The 24,229-nt window shown below is 32.6% G+C and overlaps 1 protein-coding gene and 1 long non-coding RNA gene across 5 annotated transcripts in view; both read right to left on the bottom strand.

The window, feature by feature from the left end:
- Positions 1 to 582: 582 nt before the first annotated feature.
- Positions 583 to 1,212, bottom strand: LOC116345441. Its single transcript, XR_004201500.1, has 3 exons — positions 1,159 to 1,212; positions 862 to 1,092; positions 583 to 721 (listed from the first exon to the last, which is right to left on the bottom strand). It is a non-coding gene; the product is annotated as an uncharacterized LOC116345441 (long non-coding RNA).
- Positions 1,213 to 4,980: 3,768 nt separating this feature from the next.
- LOC116345048 (probable serine/threonine-protein kinase yakA) overlaps positions 4,981 to 24,229 on the bottom strand; it is a 52,758-nt gene continuing 33,509 nt past the window's right edge. For all 4 annotated transcript variants that reach the window (XM_031774086.1, XM_031774088.1, XM_031774089.1 and 1 more), the window contains exons 8-12: positions 7,535 to 7,748; positions 7,101 to 7,342; positions 6,846 to 7,010; positions 6,578 to 6,771; positions 4,981 to 6,483 (exon numbers count right to left, since the gene is read on the bottom strand). In XM_031774086.1, the coding sequence (XP_031629946.1) occupies positions 6,153 to 6,483; positions 6,578 to 6,771; positions 6,846 to 7,010; positions 7,101 to 7,342; positions 7,535 to 7,748 (1,146 nt within the window). In that variant the 3' untranslated portion in view covers positions 4,981 to 6,152. The remainder of the gene's footprint in view (positions 6,484 to 6,577; positions 6,772 to 6,845; positions 7,011 to 7,100; positions 7,343 to 7,534; positions 7,749 to 24,229) is intronic.

Raw genomic sequence — 24,229 nt, 5'->3', positions numbered from 1 at the left:
GGTTTTTCAAAGAAAATTTTGAAATCACTCCCCCTTGAAAATTTTACTCGCACATGGTGTGAAACGTATGCAAATTCATTTTTTGTCACATTACCTCAAAAATTGATTTGTGTGAGGCCGGTATTATGATTTTTCCCAAATACTAAAATTTCATATTAACTGTAAGACATTTTCGACGTTATTAGCTGTAGCTTTTTTTAGAATCTTTGAATGGCTTAAACGAATCTACGACTTAAATATGAATTCTCAAAATATATTTACCCGTTTTCTTAAATTCATCGCATTCCATTGTGGACCCTTGTAACTCTTCGTTTGTGGATCTTCTTAAAAAAATACTGAACTAAGAATTTCAGTTCAATTTTTAAGCTAAATGGTGGAAAATCATTAAAAATCATCATGGTTTTCGATAGAAATTTTCAATATTTTGAAATTATTTTGATTTATAGTAGTATATTGAAGCAAAAATCTTTTGGAAAATAAAAAATACTCCAACTCCAAGAGCCGCATTGTTCACATTAGAGTTCGCAGAAATTGTTATGATCACACAATCGAAATGTACAAATATAGTATTACTTTCTGCTTTTTTGGCCAAAAATTGGATTATTCCTTCTCAGATGCCTCCTATCTTCTATTCGGGGTTCAAACTTTGGAATACGAACATAAGTATTTTCATCGTAGTTTTTGGGAAGAATTACATTTATGATGCACCAAACTGTATCGCCTTAAAAATATAAAAACAATCATATTCTGAGTATGCACTCTGAGTCAGAAGACCTATGTTGAACTTGAACTCTTTCTTTAATTCAAACAAATTCCCATTCATATCTCCAATGTTCAAATTCCTTGTAATAATATATGTACCTATGCTATAATTCGCTGGTCTCCCTCTTGCAGGTGTTGTTGAACGGAAACCAAGTATGACATCGTTTACACGAATTAAGTTCTCCGCTTTAGAATGAATATAAATCTGTTCAATATTTGCTTCTCTCGATATGCATTGGATCATCACCTTAATCCATACACTTGCTTGAATTGTTTCAACAAAAAGCTTTGGATCCGGATCGTATTTAATGACACTTTCGACGGCAATTACTTTTGGAGAAATTACACAAAATTATTTAATAATTGATATGAAAACTTATACTCACATTGACTCACCGATGGCCGTGTGGAACGTTATCACAAAAATGATTGAAAACCAATTCATTGTAGGTAATCGAGGCTGAGACGTTCAATTCAAATCAAATTAGCAATCGTGTGCCAAAAATAATTTAACCTGAGTCTTATATAAAGAAAACTGGCTTCTCGTAAATGCGCACTTTTTCCTCCATAAAAATCGATTCATTGTAATGGAAAATAATTCTTAAATACCATTTCAAATTATTTGAAAGTAATTATCGGTTGAAATAACAACATATTGAAAATGAACTAGATTCCACTCTACATATTCCGAATAATTTTATTTTATTTACTAATTTGTATTTTTCTAAATATGTTTACAACATTTCTCGTCGTGTTTTATAATTTTTGCTTACTATTTTTACTTTGATACTGATAAAGCAACGATTTCATTTCAAAGAGTTGAACGACAAAATCTATCCCTTGTGGAAATATTTAGACTTCATAGCCGACTATAAATTGACTAATTTGGGACAAAAATGGCTGATATTTCAGCCAGCTAAAGTTAACTATAAGTGACTATATGCGTCTTCATGTAACTTGAGTTGAGAAATGTCGATTGTGATCATAGTTAACTACGGTTAACTATAAGTATATGAAATTGACTTTTGTTAACTATGTTGACTATAATCACTTTTAGTTAACTCTGAAACATAACCGACTATATTCGATTTCAATCATCTATTGGTAATTTTAACCAAATAAAGATTAAAATTTACTTAATTTATAGTCAGTCAGTCATTTTTTTTTCTCAAGGGATATCAGTAATCCGTAATTTTACACAAGATGAAAATAAAAATTCAACATATCTAGGGAAAAAAGGAATCTTTTTTGACCTTCATTTATGAATTCACCCCTCCCTGAGAATCTAAGTTCCCATAGTACTGATCTATTTAACAATGACAATCTTGAATATAAAGTGTATAAATATCGGTGCAGATACACATGGAAATATCACCAGGCGCTGAGATGTTGTGGCATGATATTTATAATTTCAAGCCGATTGTTTTCATTCGAACGAAAATATAGGTAGATTAAGGCGCTCTTCTGTGTATGAGCGATAAATAGATCTCATCTCCTTTATTTCTTTAATTTGATTTTTATTAAATAAAATAAAAGGATATAGCTAGATTACAATCTCTTACAAATCGATTATCGAATGACAGATAATACACTTGGCCGGTGCACTGGATCTGGTTCGCATTTTGAAACTTTCTGATGGATTTTTGAATAAAAAATGCCAACACACCCATTCCTGTGAATAAATTAATGAAATACATTTTATTTCTTAGTTAGTTAGTTCTTTCATCCATTATGATATAAGTTACCTAAAGGTATTGATCCTGAAAGATAAAATGTTAGTTCGCAATAATCATCCAATAATAGTGCTAATACGTATGAACCAGCCACAGCGCCCATCCGTCCAAACATTAATGAAATGCATAAGGCCATTGCTCTTTGAATACAAGTTAAAATCATTTGTTGAAATGAAAATTATATTAATTGATATGGATTTGTTTTCCCTTGCTGAATACTACCTCAATGTCGTTGGATATAAATTAACTGAAACAGAGCTTACAACATTCACTGATATAGAGCAAGACAAGAACCATATATACAAAATAACTTGCAGTAAAGGTATATCGGTTAGCATGCATCCAATTCCACTTAATCCGGTTGTAAACAAAACGAAGACTAATCCAAAATGGAACATCAAAATCAACGTCAAAATATCTGAATGATCACATGACTCAAAATGACTTACAAATGATTCCTTTTCCCACTTTATTGATGAGTTGTCCGGATACAGCGCTACCAATTGTGATTGCGAGATCTAATAAACAACCATTCATTAATGTTGATACCTCAAGTTTATCAACGCATACCTATTAAATTGTCCGAGATGCTTCACTTTTTTCAAAATGTCATATGTTGCCGATTTGTTTTTTGAGCAAGCACAAATTTCGGACTTTCCGGCAAAAAAAATAAAATCAAAGCAGCGAAAAATTCAAATATACCACATACAATCATATACAGACGCAAAGGCTTATAAGTAATACCGAGGAGTGGTACATGAAATTGCCAATCTTGATTAATCATAATCCATACGATAAACGGCAACAAAATACACAGACCATTGCCAATGCAAGCAGCACCTTTCGAATAATTGCAGAAAATGAAATGAAAGGATCCATAAGAAAATCCAAGCACATTGAAAGGTATTCGCAAAGAGTCCGGAACCCTAGATTAAAAAAAGAAAATTTCTGTAGCATCATCCAGATCCATCTTTGGGTGTAAGGTAAAAAAAAAAACAATTTTCGTTTTATTTGAGTTTTGATTTCGTTTCTCTATAATTTTATTTGTTAATTTTATGATACATTTGATTTGTTCGTTTCGTTGAATTAACTCACGTAAAATGTTTCACAAAAATAATAATTGATGTATATATTTTTTAAGGAAAAAAAGAAAAAAAAAGAAATAAACTTGTTAACGTAATACTTTTTGCGTTTTGTGTGTGTATTTTGTTATTTGCACCTAAAAATATTGCTTTAAACATATTCTACTCGGATAACGTATTTATTACCTAATTGTACATGTCTCTATATTTGAAATTGCGCGTGCGCTCTCCTCTACCTCATTCTTCCTTTCTAATTCAGCGCCTTGCGGATCTTGTGTGTCGATGGCGCAAAATTTAAACGCTTTTATTCTAATTATTCGGTGTTTCTTTTTATTTACTTAAGTAATTGCTCTTGCTGACTGATTGCTGTTGATGAAGGCGGTGGAAATTTATGGGTAAGCATTTTGCAAAATTTTCGATGACAATTTTTCATTACCCAAACATATATTGTTTGTGAATTTTTGTTTTCTTGGCAAAAACAAAATTTTAACTCTCTTTCATAATTTGCAAACAAAAACAATCATCTATAAATCGCCACACAGCCACTGAAGAAAATGATATTTCTATTAAACTCACAGCAATGAAATGGTTTCAGTAATGGTGTTTGATTTTCAAAAAATTCTGTCTTATTTGTCTTAATCGAAAATATGCTTAAAATCTATTTAACTTGAGATGATAAAAGGTTTTTTTGTTCAAAAAAAAAATATTATTCGAACTGGCGAACGATTTGCCATTTTACTTGTTACAGCTTTGATTTCTGACTTTTTGTTCTGTCGATTTCTGTTCGATAAGCTCAAACGAAAATCCCGTCCAAAAAAATCCATCAAAGCGATGTATTGTTTAGATTTTTATTGAATAAATAGATTGTGGAAGATTTTTTTTTAATTGGAATGTTTTACACCCACGGCCACATTTTTGCAACACAAAAAGAAGGATTTAATACGGTACGGTGTGCAGAAGTAATTATATACATGAAAAAAGCACTAGACCCGATGCAAAAAGTACTGAGGCTTGATAGCGTTGCTATGCCATTTGTGTTAAATCCTTCTTCGCGTATTTATTTATTTTTTGTTCTAAAATTTTCAAAAATGCGATCGCGCTTAGTGTTTAAGTTATTAAAACCGTTTCTTAGCATTAATTTGATTCTTAACTTTCTCAATTGTTTGTCTTTTTCCTTTAAAAAGGTTTGATTTTAAATACAACCATAAACAAATTGAGAAATCAATATATATTTTATGTCAAATTTGAAAAAAATAATTAAAAAACCTTCAAATTCTTTAAAATACTTAAATGTTCATAATTTTTTGAGCTCGCATTCACGACCTGATTGCTTGTTTTTTTTCGCTCATTTTCTAAATTTCTTTAAATAAAATAAAACGATCTTTGCTTTAAAAAAATAATAGTATTGCAAATGATAAAACGGCGCCTTTCCATTATTTTTGCTGTAACTCTGTTGGCCATGGATGCACTTCTGAAAGTGGAATATTTGAAATGTTTTGTTTTTTTTTGTCCCCAAAAGTTTACGAAAATCACCAAAACGAAAACAGGAAGTGAACAGAATGAAAAATAAATATTCCGCCTTCAAGAATCGAATTGTTCCAATTTTACAAAGAAAATTCCCATAATTTGTAGATGGCTTTATATTGCTTGAATTACTACTATTTTATCGATATTTTACAAATGGTTCGTTGGTAATAATTTAAAATTTAAAATTTTATAAGGATGATCCGAGCAGCTGGTAAATTATGATTTAACGAGCATTTTGCACCAAAACGTAATTTGTTTTTTTTTTCCTTGTGTACATATCTCATTACATTGAAAGAATGAAAATGTGTAAATCGTTACAAACGGATCTTATTGAGATTAAATGAATTTTTGCTTTCGCCTGGCTGAAGTACATTCGTTATTTCATCGACAAAGTACATAGAAAAACATTGGTATCAAAAGACACTGTGCTTGTTTTTGCCTTCGTTTCTGTTTTTCAACATCATCATTATCTTCTCTTGAATTCAAATAAAAGGAAACTACGAAATAAACTTGTTATGTGCATTAAATAATTAAAATAAAGAATAGGAAATAATCCAATTCAAGTAGGAATGGACTTTAAATAAGCTTATAATCCCTGCTTTCAGCTCTGGTGCGGTATTTTTGAGCTCATATGAAACATTTTGACCGCCTTCTACATTAGCTACCATTCGATATTTGAGCAATAGTTTACATTTGAATACGTCTGTGCATTTTCCAAATTTATTTTATAAAAAAATGTGTTTTTTTTTCTTTCAAATTTTCATAATTTTAATTTTCAAAAATAGTTTTCGCAACGTTTCTCAATTGTTTTCGTTTAAAGAATGTTCATTATGATGACCACAGAATCTAAGTCAAGGAGCGTGGCTTATTTGTCAGTATCTCGTAACTCATTTTATCGTAAGTATTCAAATAATTGATCATTAAAAAATGTTGTTGTTTGTGGTGGCGGTGGCGGTGGTGGTGGTGTTGATAGTGTATTTGTTGTGGATGACCACGAATTGGTTGAACGATCGTTGATGGTGTTGGACAATGATCGTCCGGTTATTTGTCACGTCATTGCCATATCAATGTCGCTCACTAACGAATCGGTATCGGGTGATGATAAAATTGAGTCTACATGAGAACGATGCGGTGACGTTGCTAGCAAATTATGTGCCGAACCAAGAATTGAATCCGCTATACAACTGCTGATATCCATCGGTGTATTGCTGTGATGATGATGATGGTGGTGATGATGAAGGTGATTTTGTATGCCGTTCGTTGAATGGTGCGTTTGATTTTGTGGATTTGACGACGATAACAATGGATCACAATGTGGAATTTCGATATTTGAATCACTCTTTAGGCCACAATTTCCATTCATACCGTTGTGACTCATACTAAATATGAAAAGAAAAAACCGACAACAATCAATTATTTATTTATTTTTTTTATTTTGAAAAAAAGAGAAAACATTGAAATGATTTGCGCTACCTTGCGTTTGTATGGTTGTTGAGGTTTAAGTCATTGCTGTGTAACGATGAGGTTGGCGATGACGGTGAACGAGGTGAACTTAACAAATGATGCGATAACATTGGGTCGCCGTGCACTGGATGATGATCATCTTCAATCAAATCCTCCATTTGACTTAAACTCAATGTGGCCGCCTCAGACACCACATCCGGCATCTAATCGAATATTTTATTGAATTAGTTTTCATTGCACGAAAAAATAAAATGTCATTTGAATAATTTTCATGTACCTTCCCAACAATGTCTAAAAGAGGTGGTGGATTGTGACGCGTTGGACTCGATTTGTTTAAAAATGAGTTCACAAGCTGTGAACTGTACGTACTATTGTTATTGTTATTATTGCAACTATAGTCTGATATCGCTAGACCGTGTGATTTGACTTGCATTTCTAATTCCTATGTCATTCAAAATGTGTGATAAATCAATAAAAGTCGATTAGTTTTTTGGTTCCCATTAACGAAAACTAATATGACATGGATTTTTACCTGTATTCGTAATAACAATCGTCGATTTTGGTGTTCGATTTGTTTTTGGCGTAGTTCATTTTGTTTTAAACGGGTAACTTCATGTTTCAAGCATTTTATATAGTCTACCGATGATTTAAGGATGGTACCTTTGTTTGGTCGTACATCTCGCACCACTTCATAGTATGGATCGTTGTTTTTCGGCAGTAGCGTGCCCAACTCTTTAATCCGATCGTTGATATTAAATCGTCTTCGGCGCTCGACTGATTGACACACACACAAGAAGAAAAAAAAACAATATTTAATTAAAATTTTGGCGTTCCTGATAAAATAATTTAATTAAATGATCGAAAAATGTTCGCTTGAAAATAAAATTATTTATAAATTCACAGCAGTGATGAAAACCAGTTAAGAATAAATGTGTCATCAAATGCTGTAAACAAAATAAAACGTACTCATGTTATGGTTGTCCTTTTTCTGTCGATCTTTTGCAAGTGCATGCATTTCTGCATCGGTGATGTTCGATGGCTCTTGTTTAATAACCAGATCTGAATTGCTGCCGTTGGTACCGCCGTTTGCACCACTTCCGCCATATGTACCATCCAATTTTAAGGAGTCCGCCAACGAACTTGACTCAAACGACAGAATATCGTCCAAAAGATCTTCGGCCTACAAAACGTAAGAGAAATAAAGAAAAATATCCATGAAACTATCGCATAAAACAATTGAAAATGATTTATGTTGATGATGGCAATGATGAAATCGGTTCAAAGACATTTTAATACGGTTTTCAACCATTTTATAGTGACGCATAAAGATGTATTTCAATGTTTGTTTTTTATTATTACTATTATCGTCATACAAATACGAGCTTTACACTGTCGCACATTGGATATATTTGCGCAATGCGCATATCTATTAAAATGTGTGACAGTTTCTGCAGTTGTTTCGGATTAAAAGATGCACAATTCGGATAATTTGATTATTGTCAATTTGTTATCGACTCAGTCGTTGTACAATACATAAAAATCAGCCATGTCAAACAATATGTATGTGTGTGTTGTTGTTTGTTGAACATTGAAATATGAAACAGTGTTTCATTGTCCATATATACTTGATGCTTTTTTTTTTCAAAGCGAACTTGACGGTTTTGAAATTGTCCGCTTTAAATTGTGATAGAAAAAAAAGACAGTTGAACGCGGCGTCGCATCTAAGCCACTTCAAAAAGTTGATTTTATGGCCATGTTTGCTGATAATGCCGTAGAAAATGATTGTAAAGATCTTAATTGTTGGATTTTTTTGCACTTGCTCGTTGCTGTTGTTCATTTACTTAGTCATCTCTGGCATAGCGCACAGACCGAAGCGCAATGCCAATTTGAAAATGTAGTGTATATATATGTAGATGACATTTTTTTTCTTCTCTTCTTATTTTCGTTGCTACTCCAAAACCACTCGATACTAGTAAACACTAGCGGCGACTGGTTGTATATAAAAATTATGCGATGCAAAATACTATATATATTGATGTTATAAATGCTACTGACTTTTGGGTGAGCATACACATTATTTTTCTTTTTCCTCAGTTTCGCGTATCAAAGGATCTAATTAATGAGATAGAAGCGCGCACGACAGAGAAAAAGAAGAATAAGAAGAAGAAGAAGCAGAGGGAGAGAGAAAAAAATGAATGTAGTTTTATTGCCATATACGCAGTATGCGTTATTTGTGTCGCTTTTGAAATTATCCGAATACACATTTTTCATCTGTCGATTGAGTTCAATTTGTGTTCACATGTCGCATAATGCGTGAAGCATGAAAATTATATCGTTATTCAAATGGTTGAGCATTAAATAGACGATGAATCGCATTTCAGTAGTGTTTTTTTTTTGTCAATTGCTCGAAAACGAAAGGTCGAAAATTTCAATTAATTTCGGATCGAATTCGATATGGATTTTCATAAAACCATGCAAAAAATATGCAAAGTGTTTACAGCGCACAAAAAAAACGCAGTTATATTGCGAAATCCAAATGAGAGCTTAGTTTCGATTCTTTATTTACTAAAAATGAGATAATTTATGCTTGTGAAACAAAACATACAAAAAGCTAACTATGCGCGTAGCCAAAACAAAAAATTCACATGCGATCCGACCGATTCTGGTTTTTCAGAATATTTTCGCGTTCATCGCATTGCTCTCGAACAAAACTTTCTCGATCTCCCTCTCTTTCTCTCTCTCTTTCTAAATATATTATTTATTTATTTTTTTTTTGCACTCTTTTCTTCTTCCTATTTTATAAATTTATAATTATAACTATCGCATAATGTCATTCACATCGTTGTGTCGCAGAAATTTTGTTTGTAAATATTTGCAGTGTTTGTTTCATCGGTAAAACGAATGCAAACCAACTTAAATGTACAAACCGTTCGGTTTGGCATTCAAGTTTTCAAAAAGTGTTAGTTTTGCTCGTTCGCCGCCACATTGATACTTGTTCCAAGTACGTGTCGAAACAAATCCATTTGATTGAAAATATGCCATGATTATGATTGAGAAGTGATAAATGATTGGCCATAAAAACGGGGAGAAAAAAAGAACGGAATTCTTTTTATTCTTAATTATTTTAGAGACGATGGAAATAATGCGGCATGTGTGACACTCAATCAGAAAAATAATCAACGTTAATAGATTTAAATCGAGAAAGAGAAAGAGAGATAGAGAAATGGTTGAATGCCTTAGATCTAGGCATATTTCCATTCGTAATTAGCGAAGAATTAAACAAAACTCTTTTTCATGCCCAAGTTGTACACACTGTGTACACACTGAGCCTGGGTGAAAGAAAAAATTCGAATGCAGAATAATAGAAGAGAGATGCGAACAGTAGAAGAAAGAGAGAGAAAAAAAAAGAAAATCATTATTCGCTTGCGCGTTCAAAATACGATTTAGAAAGACCGATGTAGAATATAATATGATCAACAAAACAGCATTGGTGCGCACATACTTAATGAATCCATGGTCGTTTCATTTACTTTTACGTCAAATTCAGAATAGCGACAGACACATCGAGAAACTCGTTCGCACATAAACAACAGTCAATGTGCGCCAAACAAATATCACTCTCTCAAAAGCCACATATAAATAAATAAACCTGCAAAGACAATGAGCCGCACTGTATCGCGATGTGTACGATCAGTGATTTTTTTTTCAGCTCGCCAACGGCCGATTTCGGCACATTGTATACAACCACCATTCACTGGCTTTGTTTTTATTTCGAACCAATATGCATATTTAACAAGCATCGAATCAAGTGCGCAATCACAATCGAATGTAATCGATGACTAAACGAAACGAATATCAGTTTTTTTTTTGATATTGTGAAAGTCAATAGATCGGTTTTGAAAGTATTAACATTTTTTTTCTTTCGTTTGACCATTATTGAACAATCTATTCGGCTTCAAAATTTCGGTCGCTTTGAAATCGATCTTGAGCATGCATTCGAGGTGCGTATATCAGATGTCACACGTATTCTTCCTTCTTCTTTTTTATGCTCAACGATGTTGTGAACAAACTCACGCTCACTATTCACAACAATTCGAGTAGTTCGATAATTGGGATGATAAACGTTAGATAAAGAAAAAAAACTGTGTTTACGTCTGATGCTACATATGAAATCTGTGTGCTAATATTTACATTTTTTTGTTTGACATCAAAGGGGCGCCCTTTAAACCAAATCAAAATACGGCGTTAAACGGCCGATTCAATTTTATTGTTAAAATGTGCGAAATAGTTTTGGTTTAAATGTTGTTTACTTTTCAAACATTTTTGACACTTGCGCTGATGTTACTACTACTATTTTCCATTACGTTGCTTTGCAAAAAATTGTTTTCTTTTGGCACGATTGTTCGACAATGAACAGATGGACAGAACGTGCAACTGAATCATTATATTTGTGCACCGATCGTAATGTGAGTGTGTGTGGACTATATAAAAATATACTACGCGATTTCAGCCAAAAATTGCAAAACTGCGGAATTATTATTTTTGAAAAAGAAATAACAACAAAATATTTTCTATTTTAAATATTCAAGTTCACACATGATAGTTTTATTGAGCCAAATACGTAGCAAACGATTGTGTAGATTGTTTTTTTTTTTTTTTTTTTGAAAACATTTGTAGTCGAAATCAAAAGAATCTGTGCGAACATCGACATAGAAATAAAAAAATTATGTGAGAGTTTGTTGATTCTTTGAAGTTGGTCCTGCAGTCGATTTTCTAAAGCACCGGAAACGTTGACTTTTTATGATTATTCATTTATTTGATCGTTTTTGTTTGTGTGACAAGCATAGGATTTTTGACCTGCCGCCGATGTTGATCACGTTATGTAGTTCTTTCATTTCAAGAGAATGTCTTAATGGACTGTGTCAATTGTGCCGTAGCCCACATGCGAATCATTTAATATTGACATAAATTGATTGTTGCTTCAATCTCAAGATCAATTTCTATTCTTTCATATATATATTTTTTCCGATCATTTCACAAATATTGCCATCAATCGAAACAACAATGAACGATATTTACAAAAGCGTATATCCATCATACAACATACGTCATGTGAAAACAAAATGAAATTTTTTTTTATTCTCGACTTGAAAAACTTTCCAACATTGATTTTCGGTGTAATGCAAATAAAGTGACGGAAATCAATGAAATGTGGCACAAGGAAGAAACTTTGTGGCATTCAAAAGAACATATTAACAGAAATTGAGTTGAGTTGTATGATCAAGAAATTAACGATTGGCGATTTTCGTGCCAGTAAGTGGATCAATTGGAAAATATTTTTATAAGTGACCAAAAATAAAGTACACATAACTTTGCTTACGTTTAGTTGTGATAATTAAGTTTTGCGTACTCTCTTATTGTGACCGAGGTTTCTCAACCCGTCATAAACCAACGAACACAAAATAAACATTCCGACGACATAAATACTTTCCCAATATTGATACGTGATTTTACATTAAATTGATACACAAATAATATTGAGTAAATTTCCATATCAAAAATTATGACAACAACAATTGGTTGGATGGTGGCCACAAATGAAGAGTCATAAAATTTTAACTGAATAAAGAGTTCAAACAATGCGTATGGGCCAATCTTTTCTGCTGACCGAATAAATTACATTGCGGTTGTGTTGAGTGAATCAAGTGTATGGACCGTAAGTAGTTACAAACAATTAGATAATTCGAGTGAAAAAAAAAACAGCACATTTATGAAAAAACAGATACAGTGAGACCGAGTTGTATTCCATTGTGTGGAATTCCATTGATAAATTAACAGGCAGCCATTCGACATGAAACTTGAAAAGAGTTGAAACTAATGCGAACGCTGCAGCATTCATTCTCTCGTCGTCATAAACACATATACATATATTAGTTATATTTTCAGAGATAAAGGAAGTTGAATTCCATAATGATTTTTTTTTTGAATGAATGAATGAATAAATGAATGAAATCTACAAACGTACGCTGTTCTCTTTTATAGTACACCTATTTATTTAATGTTCGGAGCGCAACGCAAAAAATATGGCGTTAGAAAAAAGTGAAAAAAAGCAGCGGCAGCAGTAGTAGAATCATCGATTCCAAGGAAACGAATATTTGAATAGGCACTACATGAACGGTAGATTTACATGAATGGTGCATGATAATCTTAGATAAATTCTATACAATTTTTTGAAGTAAAAAACCATTTTTAAAAATGCCCGTATTTATTTTCCTTAATTTCCCTCTCTCTCTCTAACTCTAAATATTTAGTGGGAACTGTATTTGATTCACACAGCTTGTAATTTAAATGTGCCGAATATTTTAACTGCTGAACATGACGTGGTACCAAATGCATCACAATCATTCGCTTGATATTTTGAAAATCATTTTTCTCACAATTTTCCATTCCACTCTCGAAATGATTCTAAGACCACCTTGATTAAAACTCTAGTGTTTTTTTGTTATTTTTTCTTCTTTCTTTTCTTTGAACAGAGAAAAACGAACGACTGCTGATATCATCGAGATTTTAAGTTCGACAAAAATTCATTGCCAGGTTTGCATGTGCACCTGCACAACGGTTCGATTTCAATCTACAATATTCCGGAATATTTTCCAAGATATCATCAGCATTTGATCGGTATTTTCGGCTTTGAAAAATTTATTTTCTTTACACAACTCCATTTATGCGCAAGTTTATGCGGCGTTAAACAATGCGTTCCAATGTGGATAGGGATTTCCTTGACATATAACTACACGACGATTTAGAATACACAAGCATTCGCGCGCAACACACCGATCGTAAAGCACATTATTCTTTCAAAAGATGCAATCACTATCACGTTGTCGACAAACGAAAATAAAAAAAAATTACTATTTATATTTGAGTATATTTTCTTTATTCAACACACCGTCCCATGCCATTCCATTACAGAGATACCGTGAAATAATATATCATGAAACAATACACACCGAACGATGATGCTGACCGTCAAACCAAAACTGAATTAGGTTTTCCCTGTTTCATCATTAAAACAAATACACACTCACAACATCATTTGTTATTGAATGAATTTCTAAAAGATAATTTTTTCACCAAAATAATGCGAATAACACATATTTTAGCGAAAACAAACTAAAAATTGTAAATAAGAAGAGAATAAAAAAAAATGATTGAACAATTCCACGCCTATAATCATTGCAAATCCCCACAATTACTAACGTAATACCACTGAATTAGGAAATTTGAATGAATTTAAAGTGTTTTTTTATTTAATTTTAATTGAAATGTTACAAAATCGAAAATTTAAATGTGCTCGATTACTTGGACACATTTAACTGAAAAAAAAAAATACGTTGAAAAACCTCATTGGTTCTTGTGTGTATGGCAAAAAGGTAGAATTATTCAAAATATGTTTCATTAAAAAGGGGGCATTTTTTCATAAAACTTTTTTTAAATGATAAATTCGATGTTTTTATTCATTTGTTTAGCTTTCGTTGTTTTTTCGAATATTTATATAAAATCCGGTATTTTTGATAAATTAGAAAGATGCCAAATTGTTTGTATTATTTTGGTAAAAAAGATCATAGTTTTCTACTGAAGCTCAATGTGCCATAGCGACAGAAGTTTATTGGGATTTATTTACCGTAACTTCCATCTCCAAAGAGAAATATTCCAATTTTTCAAACTTATTTTTCCCAAAAAAAAAAATTATCAAATTTTGAAGGTCAATTTCTTGTATATGTTTGTGAGCGGAAATAGGCAATGTTTGGTAGATTCATGTTAAGCTTTTTTTCATCCAAAGTAAACACATAGACCTAGCATTTATATCGTATGGCCAGCACATGTACACGTTCTCAACATATAATTAGCCGAGTGTTAATGCTTTTGTTGTTGTTTTCAATTGGGACAAGTTTCGCTTAATTTTACTCATTTTGTTAAGCATTTTTGTTCCCATTTTGAAGCAACGATTAGAATTTTCATTTATTGTTTTTTTTTTAATTAATATGTAAATGTTATCTTTTTTGTGTTGCTATAATTGTTTTGATCTCTGTTTTCAATTTTAAATGTGAGTTGATTGATCAAAACGTCGTTTGAGTGTTTATATATAAATATGTGTGTGTGTCTCTGGCGAATTGAAAGAAAGAGAGAGAGCAAACGCAATTGATTGTGTGTTTATGTGAGAGATTGGTTGTTGTTTTCGCTTCAAGCGGATGCAATAGCACCAAATCTTGCAACTACGATATGTGTTGGTGCCGATAGCTGTGAAATTCAATTTGAAAGAAAAGAAAAAAAAAACTTTAATAATCGTTATTATAAATCGAAAGTCATAACGCATAACGCGCAGGCTAAAGGCCGTCCAGAATGATTTTGGTCAGTGCGTATCGGCGATGAACGTGAATCGCATTTGAATATCATTGATTACAACATGTAAAAAAATATTTGCATGCCAGCTATCGAAATTGCATGGGCGTTCGAAAACAACAACAAATTATAAACAAACAAACAAAATTGTATGAGCTCCGGTGTTTCGATCCGGCAATTGAAAACTACAATGATTTCTTGGCCTAATCGTAACAATCTACAATGCATAAAACGCGCGTATTAAAAACAACAAAAAAAAACACAAAAGTTATCTTCAAGAAAGTTGTAATTGTGACTTTCATAAATGCCTTTTCTGAGTAATCACTAAAATGTGCAAATACTTCTTTTATTCACTTGTGATTGCTACTGAAGTGGCCGGTTTATATTTTTTCCCGCATATAGATACGATCTGAATATGAAATCGAAAAAATTATGCATTCATTGGCTGATATATTGGATTGGTGTCATCATTGTTCGCGTTGAATTTATTGTTTCATCGGATACCGATGAAAAAAGCACCGAGACAACCAAAAAGGCCGTCGTACATCAAAAACACGAGCAATGACAATAAAAAAAGAGAAATTGGAAGAGCCGAAACAAATTAGCTTTAGTCAAACAATGACAATGAGAAAAATGCTAATTTGAAGTACAAAAATAAATAAAATCGTCGCATATAGTCGATTATCACTTAATTTCGTCAACCAAACCCGAAATATCATAATTTTTTTTCTTCGGTCGTGAATATATGATTTAGTTTAAAAATTAACCTGCTATAGCAGGTAGAGCGGGCTTGTGATAGTGCGTGCGCGCATATACACATACACACACTGGTGACACTGGCTATCAAATCAACCGACTGCGGCAACACAACGACAGCGAAATTATTCATAATCATCATGATCGGTCATAATCGCCGAAATAATATCGAATAAGATAGAAAATGCTTCGGCCAAAACTGTATGGACAATAATATGATTCAAGTACTTGAAATCGCACAAATTCAATGTACATAATACATATTTAAACGAGCTAGCCACTTAATAAAGTGTTGAGTGTCCAACAGAAGAAGAAGAAGAAAATCCAACCAAACTAAAATAAACAAAGCCAAACAAAACTGAAAAATTAACCTAATAAATATTCCACGCGGCGAAAATTGACAAAACGATAAATGTGTTTTCGACTATTTTTCGCTGTTTTTTTTTATTATTATTATTCGTTCGAAATGGAGATTGCAATGCTGCTTCACGTTCAATTTTAAATAACGTCATTCATTTACGTTTTACGGTTGTGTGTACATTTTTTTTTAATGTCGCATTACGCTGTTCTCTCTGTTCGCTGTTCAAATTTGTTGAGGTTTCTAGTTTCATTGCCATCGAATTTCAGTATATTCATATTTTTTCGATGGCCAATTACTGTTTTTTCTCTCTCTTATGTTATATACATTATATTATCGCTTGATGAAAACCTATGATAGCAATCCACATTAAAACGAATCATTGTAATTGTCTTTTGGTCCAGTGTCAGTTAAGTCAAACACGAATTTGTGTTTGTACGAGCGTGTGTGTGTGTTTATGCCACGGTTAATAGGGCAACCATTTCGAATTTATGAACAACTTGAGCTTATAATTTGACTCGGGCATTTGTTTCGATTTTTCTAACATGCCTATTCATTCAAGCAACATCCCAAACCACAAATACACACACACTAACACAATCAAAGTCTTTGTGCCACCTGCGCATTCATATTCCGAGACTCTATTGTGTTTTTTTTTTGTGTTTGATATTTTCTCGCGATCGCGTCCATAAAAATCTATGCAATTTCCTTCGCGATGTTATCTCGCTGATTAAAAAAGGAACGATGCAATTTATTGCGGAAATGCTAAAAATCTCATCGTTGGTCGATTGCTGATCAGAATTTATGCCAAACACCCTTACCATATTGCAACGTAATAGATGTAACGTTTAAATAGCGTATACTTGTGCTTGTGTCAATCAATAAATCAACATTGTTTCGTCTTACAGATAAGCAAATGAATGGCCAAGAAAAATGCAGCGCAAAAATATGAGAATAAAAAAAATTACAAATCGTACAACTACATATTACAATGTTTTGAATATCTTTTATCAGCATGATTCATGATGATGGTGATTACTACTTAAGCTTTGTTTCATCTTAACATTTGTAGGCTAATCAGCTCTCTGCTGGCATCGAATCGATTTTTTTTTTGCTGATGTGTGTGTGTTTTTGTTGCATTTTCGAAACAATTACAAAGTGTTCTTTTTCTGAAATCACGCACTCGCACAACAGACTGAGTTCGGGCATGAGAGCGTCTCTCTGTGTCGGCAAGACAGAGAAAGGAAGACAAATTCTCTCGTTCAACATCCGTTAGGATGAGCACGCAATAAACAAAAATAAGAGGAATTCTGTTATTCACAATCCGCAGTGACTTAACATTTGCTATTTTCATAGTTTCGATGCTCTTTTGCATATTTCATGCTGAATGAATTTCTTACGAAAAACACACGAATGAAGCGAGAAAAAAAAATTCGCGATATTTAATTGCAAATCTGAAATGTTTGCATTTTGTTTCGGTTTTTTTTTTTTGAGCGATAGCAGGTGCTCCAAATAGTTAGCTGTTTCTAATGCTCACCGGAATCCGGTTGACACATATTATGAAAAACAGAGAACACGAACGATAAAAATGTGAAGTGTTTCACGTTTTAGTTCAAATACAAAGACGAAGGGAGACAAAAACGTGATTACTAATATGGAAAAACAGGCATGAAATTATTTGAAGTATGAAAAAACACACAGAACCCATTAAATCACAATAAAATTTAACATATTTTATATTTGATTTCGAAATAGATTTCGCTTTTTCTCTCTCTCTCTTTCTCTCCATTTAGCCGAAACGAATGATGAAATTTGTTCGCTGCTGTGAATTTCAATTTGTTATTAATAATGATAATAGACAACTATAATTATAATAAAACGGTAAAACACACAGTATATATTGGAAATGGAAATGTGAGCACTCACAATAACAGAAAAAACGCTACCAGATTTGATAAATCGACTGTCTCTTTCTATTTCACCTGTGCAATACCTGACGTGTATATCGCGCAAGCAATTACCTATCTTATTCGTGGTTTTGTTATTCTGTAGGACTGTGTATTCGCGTGTATATTCCCTAACTATCTCACTCTCTGTCTAAATTTGTGGCCACGGTTGTGTTCTAATCGTTGTTGTGTGTTTGTTTATTATTATTTTTTTGTTTGTTGTTGCAATAAAACAAAACAAAAAGTTTCGCATGGAAATAATATTGCATACAATTCGTCATCGTTATCATCGTCGTCGTATCACAATGATGACTGTGAATAATTGAAAATAATCACAGTAGAACATCAAGCACTAAAATCGATGCTAATATGAAATATTTTGGAAAGAAAGAGAGATTCTCGAGAGGGGAAGAGAGAAGTGATGTCGTTGACTAGAATGGATCAGCATCATATGCACATCGAAAAAACATGGGTTGTTATTGTTTTGTTTGTTGTTGTATGTGTGATCGACATTGTAACCTTCCGTTCGCTCGATGAGCGTCAATTTTCCAAAATGAAAAATGTATTATGGTATGCAAAATGTGTATCGTGTTGTTCTTGAACTGAAATATCACCCACTGATGATTGAAATGAAAAACATAAAGCGAGCACAATACAACAAAGGTTCCATAAATTTTACAAATTTTTCACTGTCATTTGATAGCTCTCCAATTCGAATCCGTAATGTAGTAAAATTTGTTATTTTTATTTGTTTGTTGCTCACTTCAATCTATATGCGCATTGTATGCACCCCATGTGGTGCACGCAAATACATTTAACAAAATAAATCTCGTAATGCGATCTAAATAAAATTGCTCGGTAACCATACATACATACATCAAAACAACCAATTAAAGTCATGACTACATTAATACAATGCAATTGAGAAAAGAAGACAAAAAACAACGAATTTTCATGTCAACGCAATTTTATAGCAATCCAATTAATTAGCAATGTCTCACAGAATCACACACAAAATGAATTACACGCAAAAGTTGGCGAGAGTCGATGTGTGTGTGTGCAACAGTAAATACAACAGCGATCAATCGTTGTTCGGTCTATTTATGAACTCTGGACAGAAGCGATCAACGACTTATTGAGGTGCGTGCGCCTCAACTTGCTTCGGCTACATCGCAACTAGATTGCTTATATTTCTTTGACTGTCGCTTTAATTCTTATCACAAAATTCTTCGAATACACATTCATTTTGAGGCATGTAAACAAGTCGAAAATTTTAGTTCTTTTTTTAATCGGTTAAAAGTATGTATATCCGTTTTGAATTCCACGTGTTTTTGTTAACGATTTTTTTTAAAGAGTTTTTTTTATCATCTTTTATTCTTCTAGCTTAGATCCTCTAGTTCATGTCATGAGAATAGAAATGTTTAAACCAGTTATTTAATCATTTCTAATGCTGTTTGAACTGACTTTTCTATAAACTCGTTTGAATCGAAAGATCCAAACAAATCTATTCACCTGCACCGTTTTCACTCTATTCGTTTTTGCATAACAATCTCATTTACATAGACGGATGTCGCTGGCAGCACATTGGCTTCACAACTGCACTGCTTGCTCCAAAAATAATCAAATCGTATATTGTTAATACGATCTATTTTTAAAATCATTTCACGATTCATTATTCATACCTTCGTCTTCGAATTAGTTTGTTTTCTTTTTTAATTCGATAATCTTTCATTAAATCAGTTGAAACTGGAATAAAAAAAGCACTGTTTGCGCCTTCATACAATTTTCGAATTTTACTAGGTTCGGCGATGTTACAAGGATAGGTTGGAATACTGGAGCACTGAACACAACAACAGTAAAAACGTTTTCGTTGCAAATCATCTCAACGACGATGTTGACATACAAAATTTAGTGCAAACATGTTTACTATACGGCAACCGTATTTAGCAACTGTGTTATTATTAGTACAGTGAATATTGCTAATTTGGAACGAAACGCATGATGGCGGTCATTAATTTGCAGCTCATTGATTTATTTTTAAAATTCGCATAGTTACAATATTTTACTTCTTTTTGAAAAAAAAAAAAAAAAAAAACCGAAATATGTCCATGTGAAAAACACAAATATTTGAATAAACGATCAACGATTTTTTCGGTCTCATTCTCGTTTTGTCGGTGTTCTTTGCGAATTAAATTATTGTCTGATTAATTGCAAACATTTGGTGGTTAATGGTAAAAATTATTCATATTTCAGATGCGATGTGACGATCGTACCAGGCACTCACAGCCATTGTTCTTGATTGGACATCAGAACCTGGAAATGTGCTTGAAATACACGTCAAATATTTTGCAAAGCTTTTATATCGAAAAACCATTCAGAAAAAGTAACTTTTCTCCTGAAGAACTTAACCGAAATGATCAATTTTAATCATTCCAATGCTGTGGAAATGAAAAAAAAACTATTGTAGTAAAGCAAGTGATGTCATTTTTACAAAATTGGTGAATTAAGTTAATTCAACAAAAAATCGCCACATCCGCTAAAAAAAACTCACAACAACTGTCGAAAATTACGCGATTGCAGCGAGTTTCATTTAATAATATAAAATTATTCTATCATTTTTACGAGAAAAAAGTATATATATACTTCACGCATCCCTTTTTATTGACAGCAATTTTTTTTCACTCAAATTTAGAGCATGTTCAATGATTCATTGATTGAAATTAAATTCAATGAATAATGAAATGTGTTTATACAGCGTAAGAAATCTTTATCAGACATTATATTGGAATATTTTTAGCCGGCTGAATCAGCTCGGGGAGCTATCGTTAGGCCATGGAATGGAGTGAAAAGAATAGCTGGTTATAGTGATTGTAACAATGGAAGTGTTTTCATCTTTTGTTGTCATTCATTTTCAGCGCCTGGCGTTAGCTATCTGAGCTGATTCAGCTGGCTGAGAATATCTTAATTGTCTGGTCTTTATCATGATCAATTGCGTTGTATTCCAATGAGTAAAATGTTTTACTCTTAGTTTTTGCATTTCGATGTGTCTTCAATTGAAAGTGTGAAGCTCTTCCGGAATACGCACTTACAAGGCAAATCGATTGTCATTGCTTATTATTATTTTTTTCAGAAGCATTAATCTCCTGGACACACATTTGATAGAATTTGCAAAAAAAAGATGAATCAAAGGAAGGGAATAATCAACAGAAATGACGTCAGAGCCCGAGTGTGATATGATGTTCGCATTAATTACTCATGTTATTACAAAAATATAGAGTGAACCGTCTCATAGAGTCGGTCAAATCGTCGGTCGTTGTATGACGATTTATGGTAAATACAAACTAATCATTTCGAATGAGTAAGTACTGGCACACAATTGCTAAATTTGGATGCCGAATTTTTCTTTCACACTCCAAAAAAAAAACGCCAACAATTTTTAATGTAAAAAAACACACACTAACTAATCGACTTAAAAGTGGAAGCGAATAGAAAAAAATATCATTCATTTTCAATGCATTCGTCGTTTTTTCTCTCCTCTGTTTCTCTTTGGTCTTAACCAGACTTTTTTCTGATATTTTCAATGCCAAATTAATCAATTGTTTTTGCTATTGCCATTTTTATTATGTATGAATGCCTGTGTAGCATACATTCAGTCCGAAGAATGTTCTACGTACTTCGATTAATATGCATAGATGATGACGTAAAATTTTTTAGAGGGGGGTGATGGCAAAATTTTGTAGGGGGTCCCTGGAAAAATGCATGGGGGTCCCTGACGAAGTCAACAATTTGTCGGAAATGAGGATAAAATCGTTTTTTTTTTTTGCTCTTCACTTTTTTGAAGAAAAACCCTAGCAAATCGAAAGAATTTTCTCGGCCAAAAAAAGTGACGAGCTAAAAAAAAGGTCCTCATTTCCAAAATTGTTGATGGTTCCTAAAAATATTTTAGAGGGGGGTAATCCGAACCCTGGGAACTTTCGTCATCACCTATGATTAATATGTACTTTTCAGTCAAATTGTGAATGATTCTACGATCCAAGCGAAGATATCACCGTAAACTGTAGTGTTGAGCTTGAAAGAAATTAAACAGAATCTTTAAATAACACAAGCTGCCGTTAAAAACGGTCCGGTATTATTGAATGATCTGCCCTTCCTTATTTAAAGTTGACACGAAATCGATATAACTATATGCTATCTCTATCTCTCCCTTCAATTTTGCTGTTTATCTTCATTTAATGCGCGACTGATTTTACGATTTGCCCGCTTGCACACGACACATTCTCGGTTGAATATGCCATTGAAAGAGCAAATGATAAAATTTATTGAATAAATTGACGATCTATTCAATTATCTGGAATTGTCAACAATTTGTGCAAGTTGTACAATTTATTCCTTGCACTAAATTCTGAAATGCAGGTGCAAACACGCACACACACATCGCATTTTTTCCAATGAAATATGCCATTATTCGTTTTGATTTAATATTTTTCTATTGCTTCACATCAATTTCAATTATTTTTAATTTGAATTGAACAAATAAAAAATGAATCCAAATATATGATAATGATGATTTGACATTATTGAACCACGAACATTAGGTAGCATAATATTTTTTCTATGACGTGAGACATTTTTTTTTTTAAATCACCGAGTGATTTGCTGATTTGTGTGATTTTGACCAATGCAAAAAAAAAAAATCCTAGCTGGGAATATTTGTTACCGGTTGCCGTTTTGTAGACGATAGCATTTTGCCGTTTATCACATGTCACCTTATACTAGTTGCTATTTGAACGATAGTTGACATTATTTTTAAATGTTATATTTTATTATAGATACTGAGAAAAAAAAACTACGAAAATTGAATAGTAAAACATCGGAAAGAGCATGAAATTAACAGCACGAGCTTTTTTTATAAATGAAATAGATAAAGAAAGGGGAAAACACGCGATCAATGCTCTTTAATACTCGATCGCGAGTAATATGAGCACACAATGTCACATCGCAACATATTTGTTTAAATTGAAAACGGTATTCGCGTCATGCATTGCTAATGGACTTTGAGAAGCATTCAATTGTAACATAAAATAAAAACGTTTCAATTCCATTTCTGAACATTTACTTTGGCTTTTGTTATGGCATTAGTATCGAATGGATGGAAAGAGAGAAAGTGAGACACACAGAGAAAGAAATATATTCTTGACACGGTGCTGTTGAATTAAAAGTGAATCTTCTATACAAGTACGTTAAAAATGAAAAAAAAAATCATAAATTTACCATCCATATGTGTGACATTTCTATCAATATCGATTCACGGACGTGAGTGTTCTAGCACATTGCATACGAAAATGAACAAAAAATCAATGTCAACAAAAAAATTTATACTTAAATTGTATCGTAGGTGGATTTAAAACAGAAACATACACAATTTGAAGATTATATGTACTTTAACTTCCAAAAATGGGTACACATTTTGACGAAAGCATATTTCAATGTTATCAGTAACACTTTGCTATGAAATGAGATAAAATATGTTAAAATCAAAAGTGAGCGAACGAAATAAAAATTTGTAAAATGTTTTAAACGATGTGTTTGTTTTGTAAAGCGATTTCATTTTATTTGCCAATAAATCAAATGTTTGTTTGACACCACATCGATTCGATTATGTTGTATCTGTTCACTGGTGCCAACTATTGCTGCAAGGTGTTTTTTTCTCTCTACAGAAGTGTGTGATGTATGTAATTTTAAAAAAAAGTTATGTGCGTTGATCCAGAGGATTTACGTCCAATGCGTTCATATATATAATCAGAGAAAAAGATGCCGAAATTCGAAATTGTATCTCTGTCGCTATCCGCATAAAACACATGAAATTAATTAAATTGAATGTTTAAGCTCGGTCGGACACACAACAAAAAATAGAAAGTCAAAGCCACTTGTTTTTTTTTTGTTTTGTTTTTATACACAACAGCAGATGGTTATTAATTTGAAAATGTGTCCATTCAATTTTGACAATTCGGCCCGAAAAATCCTTACACAAGCAAGAGAAAATATAAAAAGTCGAAATGAAATCCAATTGAATTTAACGATCATTGAATAAGAACTGAGCGTATATATGAAACAAAAAGAAAGACAGTGAACGATAAAGATAAAGCGAACAAGAGAGAGAGAGAGAGAGAGAGAGAGAGAGAGAGAGAGAGAGAGAGA

This window comes from Contarinia nasturtii, unplaced genomic scaffold (assembly GCF_009176525.2).
Source record: "Contarinia nasturtii isolate CC-2019 unplaced genomic scaffold, AAFC_CNas_1.1 Cnas_scaffold_1240, whole genome shotgun sequence".
Taxonomy (NCBI): domain Eukaryota; kingdom Metazoa; phylum Arthropoda; class Insecta; order Diptera; family Cecidomyiidae; genus Contarinia; species Contarinia nasturtii.
Note: the sequence above shows the minus strand (reverse complement) of the source record. Positions and strands in the feature narration are given on the sequence as shown.